Source organism: Anastrepha obliqua, chromosome 5 (assembly GCF_027943255.1).
Source record: "Anastrepha obliqua isolate idAnaObli1 chromosome 5, idAnaObli1_1.0, whole genome shotgun sequence".
NCBI classification, from domain to species: Eukaryota; Metazoa; Arthropoda; class Insecta; order Diptera; family Tephritidae; genus Anastrepha; species Anastrepha obliqua.
This window is the reverse complement of record NC_072896.1, coordinates 64,973,241-64,989,483: the sequence shown is the minus strand read 5'-3', so window position 1 is coordinate 64,989,483 and position 16,243 is coordinate 64,973,241. Positions and strand designations below refer to the sequence as shown.

General features: G+C 36.0%; 1 protein-coding gene across 1 annotated transcript; it reads right to left on the bottom strand.

Annotated features, from left to right (window-relative positions):
• Window positions 1-9,319: 9,319 nt before the first annotated feature.
• Window positions 9,320-16,062, bottom strand: LOC129247098 (integral membrane protein 2B). The gene is made up of 3 exons (XM_054886025.1): window positions 15,753-16,062; window positions 10,574-11,267; window positions 9,320-9,500 (listed from the first exon to the last, which is right to left on the bottom strand). Exons 1-3 carry the CDS (start codon window positions 15,876-15,878, stop codon window positions 9,379-9,381), a joined length of 942 nt encoding a protein of 313 aa, XP_054742000.1. The 5' UTR covers window positions 15,879-16,062; the 3' UTR covers window positions 9,320-9,378.
• Window positions 16,063-16,243: the final 181 nt, after the last annotated feature.

Genomic DNA, 16,243 nt, shown 5'->3' with positions numbered 1-16,243 from the left:
ATAGTTCATTTATCTATAATTAACATTATTCAACAGTATTTTTAAGCTATTTTTACAAAAATTATCATTTTTCTAAGTTTATTTTGTAAATGATTTCGAAATGTACTGCTTGCAGCACTGTGTGGTGAGAGAGCAATTAGCTGGGTCGGAATTACGGAATTTTTTTAATAATCGTGAAATAAAATCTACGGTACTACGATACGGAAGGAAGGAACTTTTCAGCTGAGTCGGAATTGCGTTTACGGGCTTCACTGTTTTCAGCATCAAACATGAACCTGAACTGGATGTTAACACTTAGTTGAAGTTGCTGACCATCAGCAGTAAACCAGCACTAACGTATGTAACTATTCACTCAAAAGAAAGGGCTTGTTCGAGGCACGCAATAAAAGCGGCAATACTGCTGCTCTTATGACAATTTGCAACACTGTTGAATTGCTCAACTGATACTTTTCTGATGTTCGGCAAACAAAAAATTTTTGATGCCGATTTATTTATATTCGCGCGCAACATTTGCCGAATTTTTGACAATTCGAACGTGAGCTTTTGATAATGTTGCCAGAATTTTATATCGAACGTGATACTTTCACAAATCATGCAACACCGCGGTGTGATTGAATGCTACGTTTGCCCAATTCCGTTCTAGATCTGCCTTAATACATTTACATACAAACAGATGATTTACTTTTTCGTGCTTAACTCCCAATCTGTAATTAAAAAGCGAGATTTTCCATACAAAATTTCTCTCCCAAATCTTAGATAATAACCATACTTTTTGACATACAACCCTATGTAATAGATCATTATTTTTACGAGTGTAAAGAAAACCGTCAAAATAAAAACTAAATAAAATGGATGCTGGCAAAGAAAACAGGTTTGTAGACATAATTCTAATAAAATGTTTGTTAGGTATTATTAATTATGCATTTATATAAGCGTGTGTTCACAATGTGTTGTATTATTCCATTCCGAAAAATAAAGTAGCGGTTTTCGGAAGACGCCACCTCTAGCTTCTATATACCGTGACTCGTAGCTCATAAGACTTCTCTATACATCAACGTTCTGTGTTTGGATGTTTTGCGAAATGAGGGTTCAACAAAACTCGGTTAGTATTCACTTCAATTGAAATTTGTGACTTCGATGCTTGTCGTACACATAAAATTTCGGATTTGATCGAAAATTGGTCAAAATGTTCCCGGAAAAACCGCCAGGTGACGCTCTAAGGCAACTGATTTGAATTTTTTGTTTTTTTTTTTTTTGTCATGTTGCCAAATCTGTGATTAAGATTCGTTGTCTTGAGTAGAATCTGCACGTATTTTCGATTTTTTTAGTTTTAAAAATGGATTTAAATTTGCAACCAGTTTGTATAAACTCTTTTGTTATAAATGGATTAAATCGTGCGAAAACCTTAAAATGTTGGAAAACTGTTTCGATATTGGTACTATAAGTGGCATGCACGTTTCTGAAGAGATCGTGAGTTCATCGACATCGTAGTGGCAGACCGTTGACATCGAAAACTGATGAAAACATCAATAAATTGAAAGAAAAGTTGATCAATAACATCAAACTAACCATCGGAAATCGGACAAAGAACTTGAGCATTGCTTATGGATCCGTTAAGGATATTGTAGTTAAGGGGTTGGATTTGCGTCGTGTTGTTGCGAATTGCTACACATTGATATCGCCAAAGACATAATTTTCCAGGCTGAATCCGACCCAATATTTATCAAACGCATCATTACTAGAGACCAGGCGTGAGTTTATGAGTACGCAATCCAGACCTCAGACGAGTAAGTGGGGAGCTTCAACTCAAGCTAGACCAAAATACCACGTAATTTTCAGTCAAAAGAGAAAGCGAATTTTTGACCGTAGGTCAGAGAATTAATAAGGAATATTGCGTTGTGAGACGTTTGCGTGAAGCAATTCGCAAAAAAAGAAAGGATTTGTGGGAAAACAACTCGTGGACTTTCCACGATGCTAACGCACCGTCACATTCGTATCATTATTCGTAGCATTTTGGACCCAGAACGAAACAATTGCCATTCAACTGTCGAAAAACCACTATGGGGATATCATTTTAAGTCCAAATAAAGTAATAGAGATCGAAGACGGCTCTGATAGCTATACCGAAAATAGAGTTCCAGAAATGTTTCCAGAGCTGGATGAAACGCTGGCATAAATCAAGACGATAATATCACTCTTGAGGAATAAAATTGTATTTGTAATTTTCTGAATATATGTATGTCGGGAATTTTTCGATCAAGGTGCTATACATCTTTTTTGAAGGAAAAAATAAGGATTCTGCTCATATAATCTTTCTTAAATTTATGGATGGTCGAAAAAGTATTATGTGTGTATTCCTAAAGGCGATAGCGAGAAATGGGATGATATGTGGAATCAGTCGAGCTAAAACGTGTAGTCCTCAAAAGTATATGTCTGGGTGAAAAAAACTATTGAAGAATTAGCTATTTTGATTTCATCCCGTACTCCGTCATGCTTTGCTTTATCTATCGCGAGCAAAATATTTTTTCTGAAATAATTAGCATGCGTGCAATAACTTTTGCAATCTTACTACGACCCATTGCAATATACATAACTATCTCTTTCCAAGGGCTTTCGAAACCCACCTCCCTCAGTGCGACCGCCAATTGTTGCTATGTACGTTTATTGGGCCGATAGTCAGGCATGAACCTATTAAACATTTTTGTGAAAATAAAGGCACTAACAGCCAAATTGACTGGAATTTTTATAGAGAGTATATTGAAAAAACCTCAATTTAATTGTACCATCAAAAGACGCTGAAAGCATTGAAAGCTCTATAATATACCTGAATGACGTCATACATGCAGAAGCTATAAAATCTACTCCGCCAACCGTGTCAAGACCACCATTCTCTAATGACTCACCAAAATTTCAGGATATCTTCAACAATTGAGTCCCACAATAGATGGAAACTATTCGCTATGGAAAGCAACGAGAAAAATTCTCAATAATACTGTTCATCAGCCGGCAATTCGGAAAGTTGATGGCTCTTGGACTAGGACGAATAGAGAAAAGGCAGATATACTAGCTGACTACTAGGAACAAGCAGATAGAATAGAGAAAAGGCAGATATACTAGCTGACTACTATGTATAAGTTTTCTCATCTAGCAATGCGACTATAATTAATCCAACAGGACTGGACCCTGACAGATCTTCTGATAACATAAAAAAATGCATTAAATCTAAAATAAAGAAGAATAAAGCTCCAGCCTACAATCAGATAACCGGCGTCCTCTTATGGTAGCTACCTTTAAAAGGACTTCGATATCTCCGAAATCTCTACAACTCTCTGCTACGGCTGCAATACGACAAGGTCTCGCAAACGGTCTTTTCTGAAAGTTAGAACGGTTACTGCCAAACATCTATTTTCAAATTCTAAAAAGTTATATTACTGAACGATAATTCTATGTCAAGGTCAATGATGGTAGCTCAACACTAAGGAAGATAAGAGCCGGAATTCCCCAGGCAGAGTGCTAAGCGCACTGTTGTATACATTATTTACCAGTGATATTCTAGCACTTAAAGGAAAACTTACGATGCTAGTTATTTGTGCTGACGACACAGTTCTTCTTACTTCTAGTTCTTCTTACTTTCCACTGCCTCAAATGATACAAAAGTCCCTAGACACTATTAGCGCATATTTCAAGGGGTGGAATATTAAAATAAACGAACTTAAGACACAGCAATTAATATATATAACAAGACGAAATTTTACTAGCTCCTAAATTAAGATAAATGGTTCTGACATCTCCCTAAACAGTGCAGCAAACTATTTAGGTATGCAATTGGACGAAAAACTTACAAGGAAGCAACACATAAAAAGAAAAAAAAACCACAAATGAACTTGAAGTTGAAACAACTATATTGGTTGTTAAATAAAAATTCAAAATTATCAATAAACAACAAAGTTCTTATACATATGTATATAATACAATAATAAAACCAATATGGACATATGGACTACAACTGTGGGGTACAGCAAAAAAGACGAACCTAAACTTTATTCAATGGAGGATGGTTCCATATGTAGAAGCCCACGCAAGTGGGGAAAGTTACTAATCGCCATTCACTTGGGAGTGGCCAGGACTATTCTTCTGCATATGGTTCAAGCAGCTTACAACTTCCAGGATTAGCCCAAGTATTCTGTGGGTAGCTTCGGAACACCCGTTCGGGAGTGAGCCAACGTAAGAAGGTGAAGCATTCTAGGCTAGCTGATTGAGCGCTGGGTTTGGGACCCGCCACTTAAAAATCCCCCTAATTAAAAGATGCAAAAAGCCTCGGATGAGAACCCTGACGACCCTGCAAACGAACAGAGGACTAGGATTTGAGGGCATACACCTGGAATGCACGGTCCCTTAATGGGGAAGGATCCTCTGCCTGGCTGGTTGATGTCCTCGTGAGAGTAAAGGCTGACATAACTGCCATTCAAGAGATGCGATGGACGAGACAAGGCAAGAAAAACTTAGGACCTTGCGACGTCTGCTACAGCTGCCATGTAAAGGAGCGTAAATTCGGTGTTGGATTTGTTGTGGGAGAGAGACTTTGTCGCCAAGTTCTGTCGTTCCCTCTGGTGGGAGGGAAATGGAGCAACATTTTTCGTTCTCTACGTACCGCCGCCGAAGAAGAAATCGGATTCCGGCGAGCCCGAAACAATTGGTACGACGAGGAATGTCATGCAGACGCAAAAAGAAAAGATGCTGCCTATAGAGCCACGGTGCGATCGGGTGCAACGCGAGCCATGTAGGATCGCTACAGAGATCTAAGAAAGAAGAAAGCCGTATTATCCGAAAGAAGAAATGAGAGGCTGAAATACGTGAGTGCGAGGAGCTTGAGATGCTGACCAATAAGAACAACGCCCGAAAATTCTAGCGGAAAGTTCGGCGGCTTACAGAAGGTTTTAAGACCAGGGCGTTGTCCTGTAAGAACAAAGACGGCGATCTGGTGACTGAAATCCAGACCATACTTAAATTATGGAGGGAACACTTCTCGAGCCTGTTAAATAGTGATAGCCTGCCGATTGGAACTTAAGTGTGTCTGCTAAATACCGCCTATAAGGTTCTAGCGAACGTATTGTGTGAAAGGCTGAAGCCCACCATCAACCAACTGAGTGGACCTTAACAGGGTGGCTTTAGACATGGAAAGTCTACCATCGACCAAATATTCACAATACGCTAAGTCTTGGAAAAGACCCATGAAAGGAGAATCGACACACACCATATTTTTGTCGACTTCAAAGCTGTGTTTCGACAGTACGAAAAGGATTAACCTGTATGCCGCGATTTCTGAATTTGGTATCCCCACAAAACTAACACGGCTATGCAAGATGACGTTGCTCAATACCGCCGTCAGAATTGGGAAGGACCTCTCCGAGCCGTTTGATACCAAACGAGGTTTCAGAGCCGCAGAGTACGATCCTCTCCAACATCAGGTTAAAAAGTCACACGACAGCGAGTCACCCTGACACCCACACCCACACTTAATCGCACAGGCACAATTGTTGGCGTATGCCGATGATATTGACATCATCGGCTTAACAACCGCGCTGTTAGTTCTGCCTTCTCCAAACTGGATAAAGAGGCAAAGCGAATACGTCTGGTGGTGAACGAGGACAAAACGAAGTACCTCCTGTCTAAAAACAAACAGTCGGTGCACTCGCCCATCGGCACCCACGTCAATGTTGACAGTTATAATTTCGTATATTTAGGAACCAGCATTAACACCGATAACAATGTCAGCCTATTAATCCAACGTAGAATCTCTCTTGCCAACAAATGCTACTTTGGAGTAAGTAGGGAATTGAGTAGTAAAGTCCTCTCTCGACGAACAAAACTAACACTCTACACGGCTCATGCCGTGTCCTAACGTATGGTGCAGAAGAGTGGACGATAACAACATCCGATTCAGCGACGCTTGGAGTGTATGATAGAAAAATTCTGGACAAGATTTTTCGACCCTTGAGCTGTATGAGCTTTACGACGACATAGACATAGCGCAGTGAATAAAGATCCAGCGGTTACGCTGGCTGGGACATGTCGCCCGAATGGATACAAACGCTCCGGCTTTGAAAGTATTCGATGCGGTACCAACTGGTGATAGCAGAGGCAGTGGAGGGCCTCCTCTGTGTTGGAAAGATCAGATGGAGAAGGACTAGACTTCACTTGGTGCGTCCAACTGGCGCCGGTAAGCACGAGAAAGAAACGACTAGCGCGCTTTGTTAAACTCGGCCAAAACCTCGTAAGCGGTTATCGCGCCAATTAAGAAGAAGAAGAAACATTATTCAAAGGCAACAATCAAAACTACTACGGCTAATAGTAAATGCACCTTGGTATATCACTAATAACGACATTCACCAAGATCTCATGGTCCCAACTGTTGAACAGCAAATAAAGACAACGAAAAGCAGGGATAGGGCTAGTATACTGGGGCGGCAGTCCTTGGTCGGGAAAAACCCGAGTCATTCCGGTAACGTAGAACCGGCTGCCATGGGAATGCTCATTCCGGTAACGTAGAACCACCTCTTCACATGCCCCCTCAAACCGACTCATCTAACACCCCTCTCCCTCTGGACCCACCCTGTCGAAACAGCATGTTTCCTGGACCTACCTCTAGATGAGCTAGACGAAGATGACCGGTGATTTGCCTACACTGACAGGGCTACCAATGCTGTTAAAAACAACAATAATATAAAAACAACAACAACAACGAAAAGCAGGCATTACTCCACTCTTGAAAAACATAGTAACAATGACATTAATTTACTCCCAATAAAAGAAATGACATCTAAAAGGAGCTACAAAGAAATCAACTCATCGACAAGTTAGAAACGTTGAAAATAAGTAAATAATATTCATATACGCCATTTAATATAAAATGTTAGAACGATAATGGTCACCTAACCAAACTCAACCCTTTATTATTAATATGGAGAAGTATGGAAATCTTACATTGGGAGAAAAAATTGCGAGCACCCATAAAAGTACTTACACCAACTCAGGCTCGCATAGGACTTTTTTGGTAAAGACTGTCTACAAGTATTTTATTCTCTATTAATAACCGCAAACGTAGTTTTTTAGTTTTTTATTAAAAAATGCATTATTTGTTTTGGTTAATTTGCAAATCAAGCACCAAAACTAAATTCACTATTTAGTTTCCTTTACAAATGCATTTTCACTCGGATTTCAGAATCTGCGTGATTATATCAGAACGGTATGTTTCGTAAGCAAGCATGTTTTAAGTTCAAAGTAGAGGTGCAATACCATATTATCTTCGATTGTTACATCTAAAATAAGAATACTGGTGTTAAGACTGAGAAGGATCATCCTTTATTAACATTATTTTTAACATTGAAAGGTTGGTTTTCATACAATTCCTTTACATCGATAGCTGTTTTATTCAAATTCAAAATCAATCGTAAAACCCATTCGTGTTGATATTTTCGAAGTTTAATAAAATTTCTTACACATTTGCGCTGGATTTTAATTAACAAATCCCCTTCAAAATTTAATTATTGTTTGAGAGAACTTTTTTAGTCTTACACTGTATGTAAATGACTTTAAAATATTGCTAATCGTATTTATAGACGTGACAGCAGTCATAAATTATATAGATACTTGGAAAAGAGAACATAAAATGGAACTTGCACATCACAATTGGGGTTTAATATAATACTTACGAAATTTTTTCCTGCAAATCAATTAAAGTTGCATATTCTAATAAAAATGATTAGCTAAAAATATGCATATATTAAATAGTAATTTGTAGTGGAATACATTCACTATGTATTAACGCAAACACATAGTTTGTAAATTTGTAATTATAGCGAATAAACAGGGCGACAGTGTAGTTCTGGATTATTTGGTTCGAGAGTTGAATATCGCATGATAGCTATGTATATGTAACCAGTAAGACTCTCTCTATCTTCTTGAAAGCAGCAATACAGTTGTTTCACGTTGGTGGTGGTACTGTCGCACTGCGTTTTCTTTGACATATGTTACGATATAGGTACATACATAAGTATCATATAACACGATTTAAATATTTGTCACAATTCACTTTCGTTTAGGTACACAAATGTTCCTTATGCACAATAATTATTATTTCCGGTTCCACAACATATGCACCCCCACTTCTGTTTTCATTCATATTTACTTCTTCTATTTTAATATGTTGTTAACCATAGCTGATTGTTCAACTTGATGCTTTTTTGATTGTTATTTTAAATTTATTAAAAAGTGTATATGAATATTATAAACGCAAAAAAGTAAAATTTATAACAGCTGAAAATAATTTTCAATAAATCGAAATTTCATCTAAAACAATTAAAAAATTGTGCTAATTATACTAATATATGTAATAAAAATATAACTCCCGGATTACCTGGCCTTAAGGGGTTAGGTGGGTTTGAAAATTTCAAAAAATCGATTTTTTTTTTTTTGTCTTACTAAATAGTATAATATGTTTAAAATATTCTCCTAAAATTTCAAATTGATCCGAGTAAAATTCTACGAGATAGACCCTTCAGAAGTTCCGCCCATCAGGCCATGTCAGTGCAGAGTTTCGCAGGTATACGCGTTTATCTCAAAACTCGATTTTTTAAGCCGGTGGACACGATTTATCGAAAAGTTATGAAGCGATTTTGTTCAAATTTTGCACACATCTTTGGAATAACATTATCAAGTTATTGAACGAAGGATTTTTTTTTATTTTTATTACAACTAATTTTTTCGAGCCAACACATGACGAAAATTTGACCAAAAAATGTGTTTTTTTGTTCAAAGTCTGTCAAAAATTCAAATTAAATTTTATTTTTTTTTTCCTTCGTCCAGTAACGAGATTTATCCATGTACTAACGAAATATTTTTGGTTTTTTGATTTTAAATGAACCAATAATGAGTTATGCTGTCCACGGCAAGAGCATTTTTTTGTGAGACGTTAAGGGAGATGAGGTACCAACGGCTGAGTTTTCGGAATTTTTAAATAAAAATTTCACAAAATACTGTTTAAATATGTATCTTTGATATGCTGAATTGTTTAAATAAAATATATGATTGTATATATTAAAAAAAAAATAGTAAAAATATCCTTTTTTTGAACCTCTGTAACCCACCTAACCCCTTAATATTCGATTCACAAAGATAGAAATTAAGACTCCAATTAAAAAAAGTTTCAAAAATAGCCTTCGATATGATTCAATTTGGTTAAAATTAGAAATTCAGCAACATCAAGTTTTACAATCATACATACTACACGCTACAAAAATGCCCGCAAGCACCGAAAATATTGAATAAAATAGTTTAATATAAATTTTGAATATTTAACAACAGTAAAAGATTTCACTGCTACTTTTTTTCGAACTGCTCGATGTCGCCGATATTTATCAAATCGAATTCGACAACTCCTTTACCCATGAATTCAGCAAATTTACCCGAATCTCCGACAGGTTTAGCTTCGCGTTTGAATACTACAAGAAATAGAAATATTAGAAATTAATGTACACATGTTAAGTATATGACAATGTACTCTCTCTTAAGCGGACTCTAAGGGACTGAAAAAATGTTCCGCTTATGAGAAAAGTGCAGAAAAGTTTTTGGAAGGATTGACGTGTTAAGTGTTGTCCGCGCAATAGACAAAAATTCTTAAGGATTTAAAGTATGTATGTACTGAAAAAGTGTCCGCTTATAGAAGGTGTTCGTTAGGAGAGAGTATACTGTATATGTAAATATCTGGAATTTATAATTGTATGTACATATATATTACACTTTATTATTATATTATACTATCACAATTTTTTTTTCTGACGTGGAACACTGATGCTCAACTGCTGCCTATGTGGTTTGTGCCCTTTTTTCGAAAATTTGACAGGAAATGTATTACGATCAATGGATTACGATAGGAGGAGATATTAACAACCGGATTTTGGCCAATTATTCTTAATATGAAAATCACTAGCATGAGGTTTCAACAGGACGGTGCTGTGTGACACCACCGAAACAGTGAATTTATTTCAAACCGAATTTCCCGCTCGTATAATTTCACGAAATTCAGCTGCTACCGTGATTGAAAATTCGTAGGAAAGAATCGGCATCTGTAACCACTGCCATGCAATTCTGTCCGACATCTTTTTTCTTTTATAATTGCCCAGCCTCACTTTCTAATATAGCAAAAATTTTAATCATTTTCATATAAATTCTTTGTTTGGTTTTGTTTTGAAAACAAAGTACTTGTATATAGGTATAATATAAATATAAATATATATGCACGGAGCTATAGTTTTATGCCGCCTCCCATAGGCAGATGGCAGATCCTTTTAATGGCAGAAATACTTTCGGCGGTTTACCATTACCTGCCAAGGGGCGAAACAACTTTTTAAATAATTTGTTGGAGTTCCGCGCCCATAGTGGGTTTTGAACCAGGGTACTACTGAATAAGGGTACTACTTTGATAAGGTACACAGTTCCTTTTTTTAACAATGAAACGAGGACTAGGCAGTATTTAATATAAATATTTTACTAAATAAATAAATAGTATACTAACCTCCCGAGACGTAATTCTCAAGCATGTAAACTTTCATTTCATAGCACTCATTGGCAATTCGCTCAGATATCATGGAGAGATCATTAATAGGCGGCATAACGACACGCATCTTGCGACGAACGCGATCAGTGTCGATGTTGTAGTAGCCCGACCCCATCTTTTGCATCAAATCGAGAAAACTTTTTGGCGGTAAGGTGGTGTCACGATCCAGTGGCATAATGAAACAGCGATTTGCCGTGGTATCAATTATCGCAGATTGATTCTCCTTGAAGTCATGCATAAAACGTCCACGACGCCCATCCTTGAAATCTGGTACATCAATCTTAGCATAACTCTCATTATCGCTCATGTCTAACTCGATTTCCTCGCGGAAGTAATCATCATCCAAAGCATTATAACCGTTAAAATTTGTGAGACGCGAAAACAAATTACGCCAGTCTAGTTCATCGTTTTGTTCGTACAGGCGTGGAACACTTATATTGCCAGTTTGCATGTATGGAATGTCACAAAGAGCACGATAGTGCAAATTCGAAGCAGTTGGTGCGTATGCGCGATATAAGGTGTAGCCACCAAGTAGGCCCATCATCATGACTACCACCGCAATAAGAAATAATAGCAGTGTTTTGAAGCACGATCCGGGCGGGCGATTGAAAACCATAGATTCAGCATCCGCGTCACCGTGATATGGAGCCGTCTGTAAACATAATTTCAAAATGAAGATATTTTAATAATGTTTTTTATTATCAATTTCAAGCATTTTTGTTTATCTAAATTTCGCCAAACAGTATTGAGTTGCAAGCAGCATTATCTATCTTCAGTAAACAAAACCGATATTTAAATTCTTAAACAATATAAGTAGTTATGCACACGTATGCATATACACGTATGTACATATATGTATATTTATGGGCGGTGCATATTACACATAGGGGTGAAATAGCGGAGAAATAAAAAGTTCTAAAGTTAACTATTGCGATTTGTGATTTATTTTTATATGTATGCATACATAGCAGTGAATGTTCGCTTTGTATTTGTGAAATTTCTATGAGGGGCCGCTCAATTACATTTGCTACAAGTTGCTGGGTATTTTTTGGGTGGAGTTTTTCGTTGACTCATGGTATACATCCACTGGATAACATAGAAATTTCATGTAGAGTGTAAGCGCCAATTATATAGTTATGGATATATACTTAGTGCAGCTAAGCATATATGTACATATGCATGTACTATACATATCTTCTGCTTAAATATGAACGAGACGGTATCAATAAAACGGTCCGCGGATGACATATGGCAAAAATAAATTTTTTGTGTTTTGGTAGGACTGTTATAAGCTTACATGGCAAATTTCAGCGTGATATGTCACATAGTTTGTTTTCTGTGCTACTGTAAACAAGTCAAGCTCGAGTGTGTTCTTCGAATTCTCTTTTATGACTTCAATTGTCTCAAAATGTTTTCCACGGAGCGGCAACTTGAGCTTGGGAAACAGGAAAAAGTCACATGGAGCCATATCAGGCGAATACGGTGCTTGCGGAACGATATTAACATTATTTTTGTTCAAATAATCGCGAACAAGACGTGATGTGTGAGCTGGTGCATTATTGTGATGCAAGAACCATGACTTGTTGTCCCACAATTCCTTCCTTTTAAGACGAATGTTCTCGCGCAAACGCTTTAAAACGTCTAAATAATATTCAGCGTTAACCGATTTGTCGATTTGTGCGATTTTCAAGCACAGTTTCCTTTACTTTTCCGATGTTTTCGTCGTTTACTGATGTTGCTGGACGACGTTAATGAGGCAAGTTTTCAACCGATGTACGGCCCTCTTTGAACGATTTGTACCATTGGAAAACACGTGCACGCGATAGAGCAGAGTCCCCATAGGTTGTCTGCAACATTTTTAAGGCGTCTGAAGTCGAAATTTTGTTGGAATAACAAAATTTCAAACAAATTCTTTGTTCAACTTGAATTTCCATCGTTAAATTCGAAGAACACACTCGAGCTTGACTTGTTTACAGTAGCACAGAAAACAAACTATGTGACATATCACGCTGAAATTTCCCATGTAAGCTTATAACAGTCCTACCAAAAAACAAATATTTATTTTTGCCATATGTCATCCGCGGGCCGTTTTATTGATACAGTCTCGTTCATATTTGAGCAGAAGCTATGTACGTATTATATTAAATTAAATGTAAAGATCCCTAACAATTACGACCATTTGCCGATTTAGGAAAGATTGAAGAAAACAACTAAAACCTTTTATATGATTGTTTTTCTTTTTTTATATGTAATACAATACATATTTCTTTTCAAAGTATGGAATCTAAAACAATTACTGTACTTGTCTACGACTATTAGGCGCCAACAGTTATTAAATAAACACACACATTGCAAAAACAACAACAAAAAAGATGTTTACTCTATTTAAAATGTGTCAAAAAAATCTTTGCATAACTGATGAAAACAACAGAAAATGCAGTCTTTTGGGGGTATATTGTATCTCCTCCTTGGACATCAATTACCGCTTGAAGACGACTTCGCATTGATTTAATTAGTTTCGGAATATCATATTCCAATGATATTTTCCCCAACTCTTCTCTGTTGAATCTTATTAATTCAGTTTTATTAATTGGCGATCTTTTTCCTACTTTTTATTCTTCGTCGGGACTTTCGGCGGGAGTATCAATAACTTTGGTGCAGTTGTAGGATCATTATTGGGATCATTATCTTGATAGTATTTGTAAATAAATTTGTTCGAATTTTCCGGGTCAACAAAGCCGAATTTTCTAATACTAGAAGTCAATTTGTTTTTTAAAATTTCAAGATATACTTCCTTGGTCATCATTTCGTCCAAAATTTTGATTTCATCCACTCTCAATGTTGATATACAACCCCAAACCATTACTGACAGTTTTCCAAACTTTACGGTAGGGATAATATTTTTGTTTTGTAGTCAAACTGTCTGGGGTCCATCATGGTAGTAGAGCATCATTTTCGTCTCATCTGTGAAAATAATGTCATCGCAGTACTCTATGGGAAGTGATATGTGCTCGGTAGCAAATCGCAATCTTTTAGCAACGTTTTGTGCTGATATCAGGGGTTTTTTCTTAACCACTCTTGAAGAATATTTGTGGTTTTGCAACACTTTACGACAATCTCTTTTTTTTTTTGTTTGCTTTTTTATTTGTTGTTGGAATTCTCGATCAAAGCTAAAATTTTATATTTTTCTTCACTATGCAAAGATATTCTTGACAAACTGTACATATGTATATGTATATGCTTATCGTCGAATGCTATACTCGTATGTACATACATACATATGTATGCAATTCTTTCATTTGCACTTTGGTAAGTAGATAAGTACACACAAAGCAATATTTTTGGCTGAGCTTTCCATTGCTACAACGATATATAATTTTTGCTTATAATGTCTAAGTGCGTGGACCGAATTTTAAAATTATAACACGCAAATGTAGTCACTATATCAGCCTTTTGATTTATAGTATTTTTCATAAATTACAATTAATACTAATTAATAGCAATATTTAACGTTAAGGGGTTACATGGGTTTCGTCGGGTAAAAAAAGGGCCTATTTTCAATATTTTTTTTTCTGTGTAAAAAATTATTTTTTTAATTCAAACTTTCTTCTGTCTTATAGATATATATTTAAAGAATAATTTCTGAAATTTTCAAAAAAATAAAAATTAAAACTCCTCCAGAGACCCCTCGAAAAAAAGGTGCGTCCGCGTTGTCAGCATAACTCCTGACAGGATTATCGAAAATAAAAAAAACTAAAATAAGTGTTTTAGTTAAGACTATAAACTCGTGCTTGAACGAAGGAAAGAAAATAAAAGTAAAAATTGGAATTTTGGCAGACATTTTTCCAAAAAAATTAAAATCTCGGTGAAATTTGCTTGACATTTAGTTTTTTTTTTTTAAATAGTTGTAATTGAAAAAAAAAAATCCTTCGTTCAAGCACGAGTAAATTGTATCTCGAACACCTGTGTAAAATTTCATCAAGATCGGTTGAGTAGTTTTCGAGAAAATTTGGCAACCGACTTTGAAAACACAGTTCCGAGAAAAACGCGTTTAAAGTTTTGAGTAACAATAAAAGTGGCTTGAAGCGCATACCTTCCAAAGGCTGTATCTTAACCGTAACCCCTTAAAAATGCTTACTTTTTTCATAATACATATTACAAAAAAAATATTTTTACAAATACTGAAAATTTGGAATAAAAATCGCGCGATTTTTAGTCCAAATTTCCGTCTGTAGCGCCTTTTTCTATTCAAATATATATACATGTTACAAGAACAAATATTTTTATAATTACTGAAAATTTGGAATAAACATCGTTGATTTTTAGTCCAAATTTTCGCCTGCGGCGCTTTTTTGCTTTAAAATATATATTTTTAAATATTTTTAAACTTCTCCTGGGGGTCCTATAGGGACCCTAGGAAGTTGGGACTTTCAGTTATAATGGTGTGACCTTGTTCTTTCTAATGGGCGGTGCCACGCCCCCTCCCCCTCCGCCACCCATTCAAATATATCGTGGTAGTAATGGAAAGTTTTGCATTTTTTTTTTGCTAATATGCAGGTTAGAGATTCTTAAATTGGTATTGTAAATTGTCATGTTATTAGAGAACATTTATGATAAATCTATCCACATAAAAATGCTATATTCAATTGTTCAAGATCAGCAACCACGAAATTTATTTCAAACTTTAATTTTTTTATTTAATAGGATTACGCACAAAACTTTCTCAAAACATCCGATATCAAAAACCCCGATTTCGATATTAACTTTGGTAATATTTCTTTTATTTAAATTTTGGAAAATCGATATACATATTAACCTAGCGAAAACCTTTGTCTTTAAGCTGTACAAGCACACATTTGTAAGGTACTCGAGTTTTCGTGCTGTTGAATGTGTTTTGCAAAGGCAATGATTGCAAGGCAAGCCCTTATAGTTGTTGTAGAACGAAAGTGAAAAGTGCAAGGCTATTCCAATCAATCAAAAATATTGCATACGAAAACCACACTTCAACTCAATGAATAACGAAGTAGTTGTTTTTATACCCAGTTTCTTATTTCATCAAAAACAGCGACTGTCACCTTTGAGATTTCGTGACTTTTCTAAGCATTACACAACGAAAAAATAAAAAATTATAACTTACGCTCAAAAGGGTTGTATGTGCTACACCTCCACGGAATGACGATGCATCATCATGTCCGCCCAAAGCCAATGGTAGCGGAACCTTCTCTGCCTTCTTTTCATTCGATGGCTTCGTCAGAATAGTCATCTCTTCAGCAACTTACAACAACTTAATAATTTTCAATATCAAATGCTTATTTTGTATTTTATATTGAAATCTCTGGCTTTGCAATTTTCTTAATTATCCAATTTAGTTTCCCTGCCAACACTATTCCCCAAAATAATTTTGCGTCTTAAGTTCTCTATTCTGCAAAGGAAATATGAATACGGAAAAAACAAAATATGAATGCGTCCAGTGATGCCATAACGAGAGAATTTTACCTTTTTGTGATAATTTGTATGTAGCTGTAGAATAAAAAGTGGGAGATTGGAAAATTCATCATTTTTCCTTAATGAAAAAATATACTGTTTGGCAGCACTGTGTGGTGAAAAAGCAATCCTGAGAGGAATTTT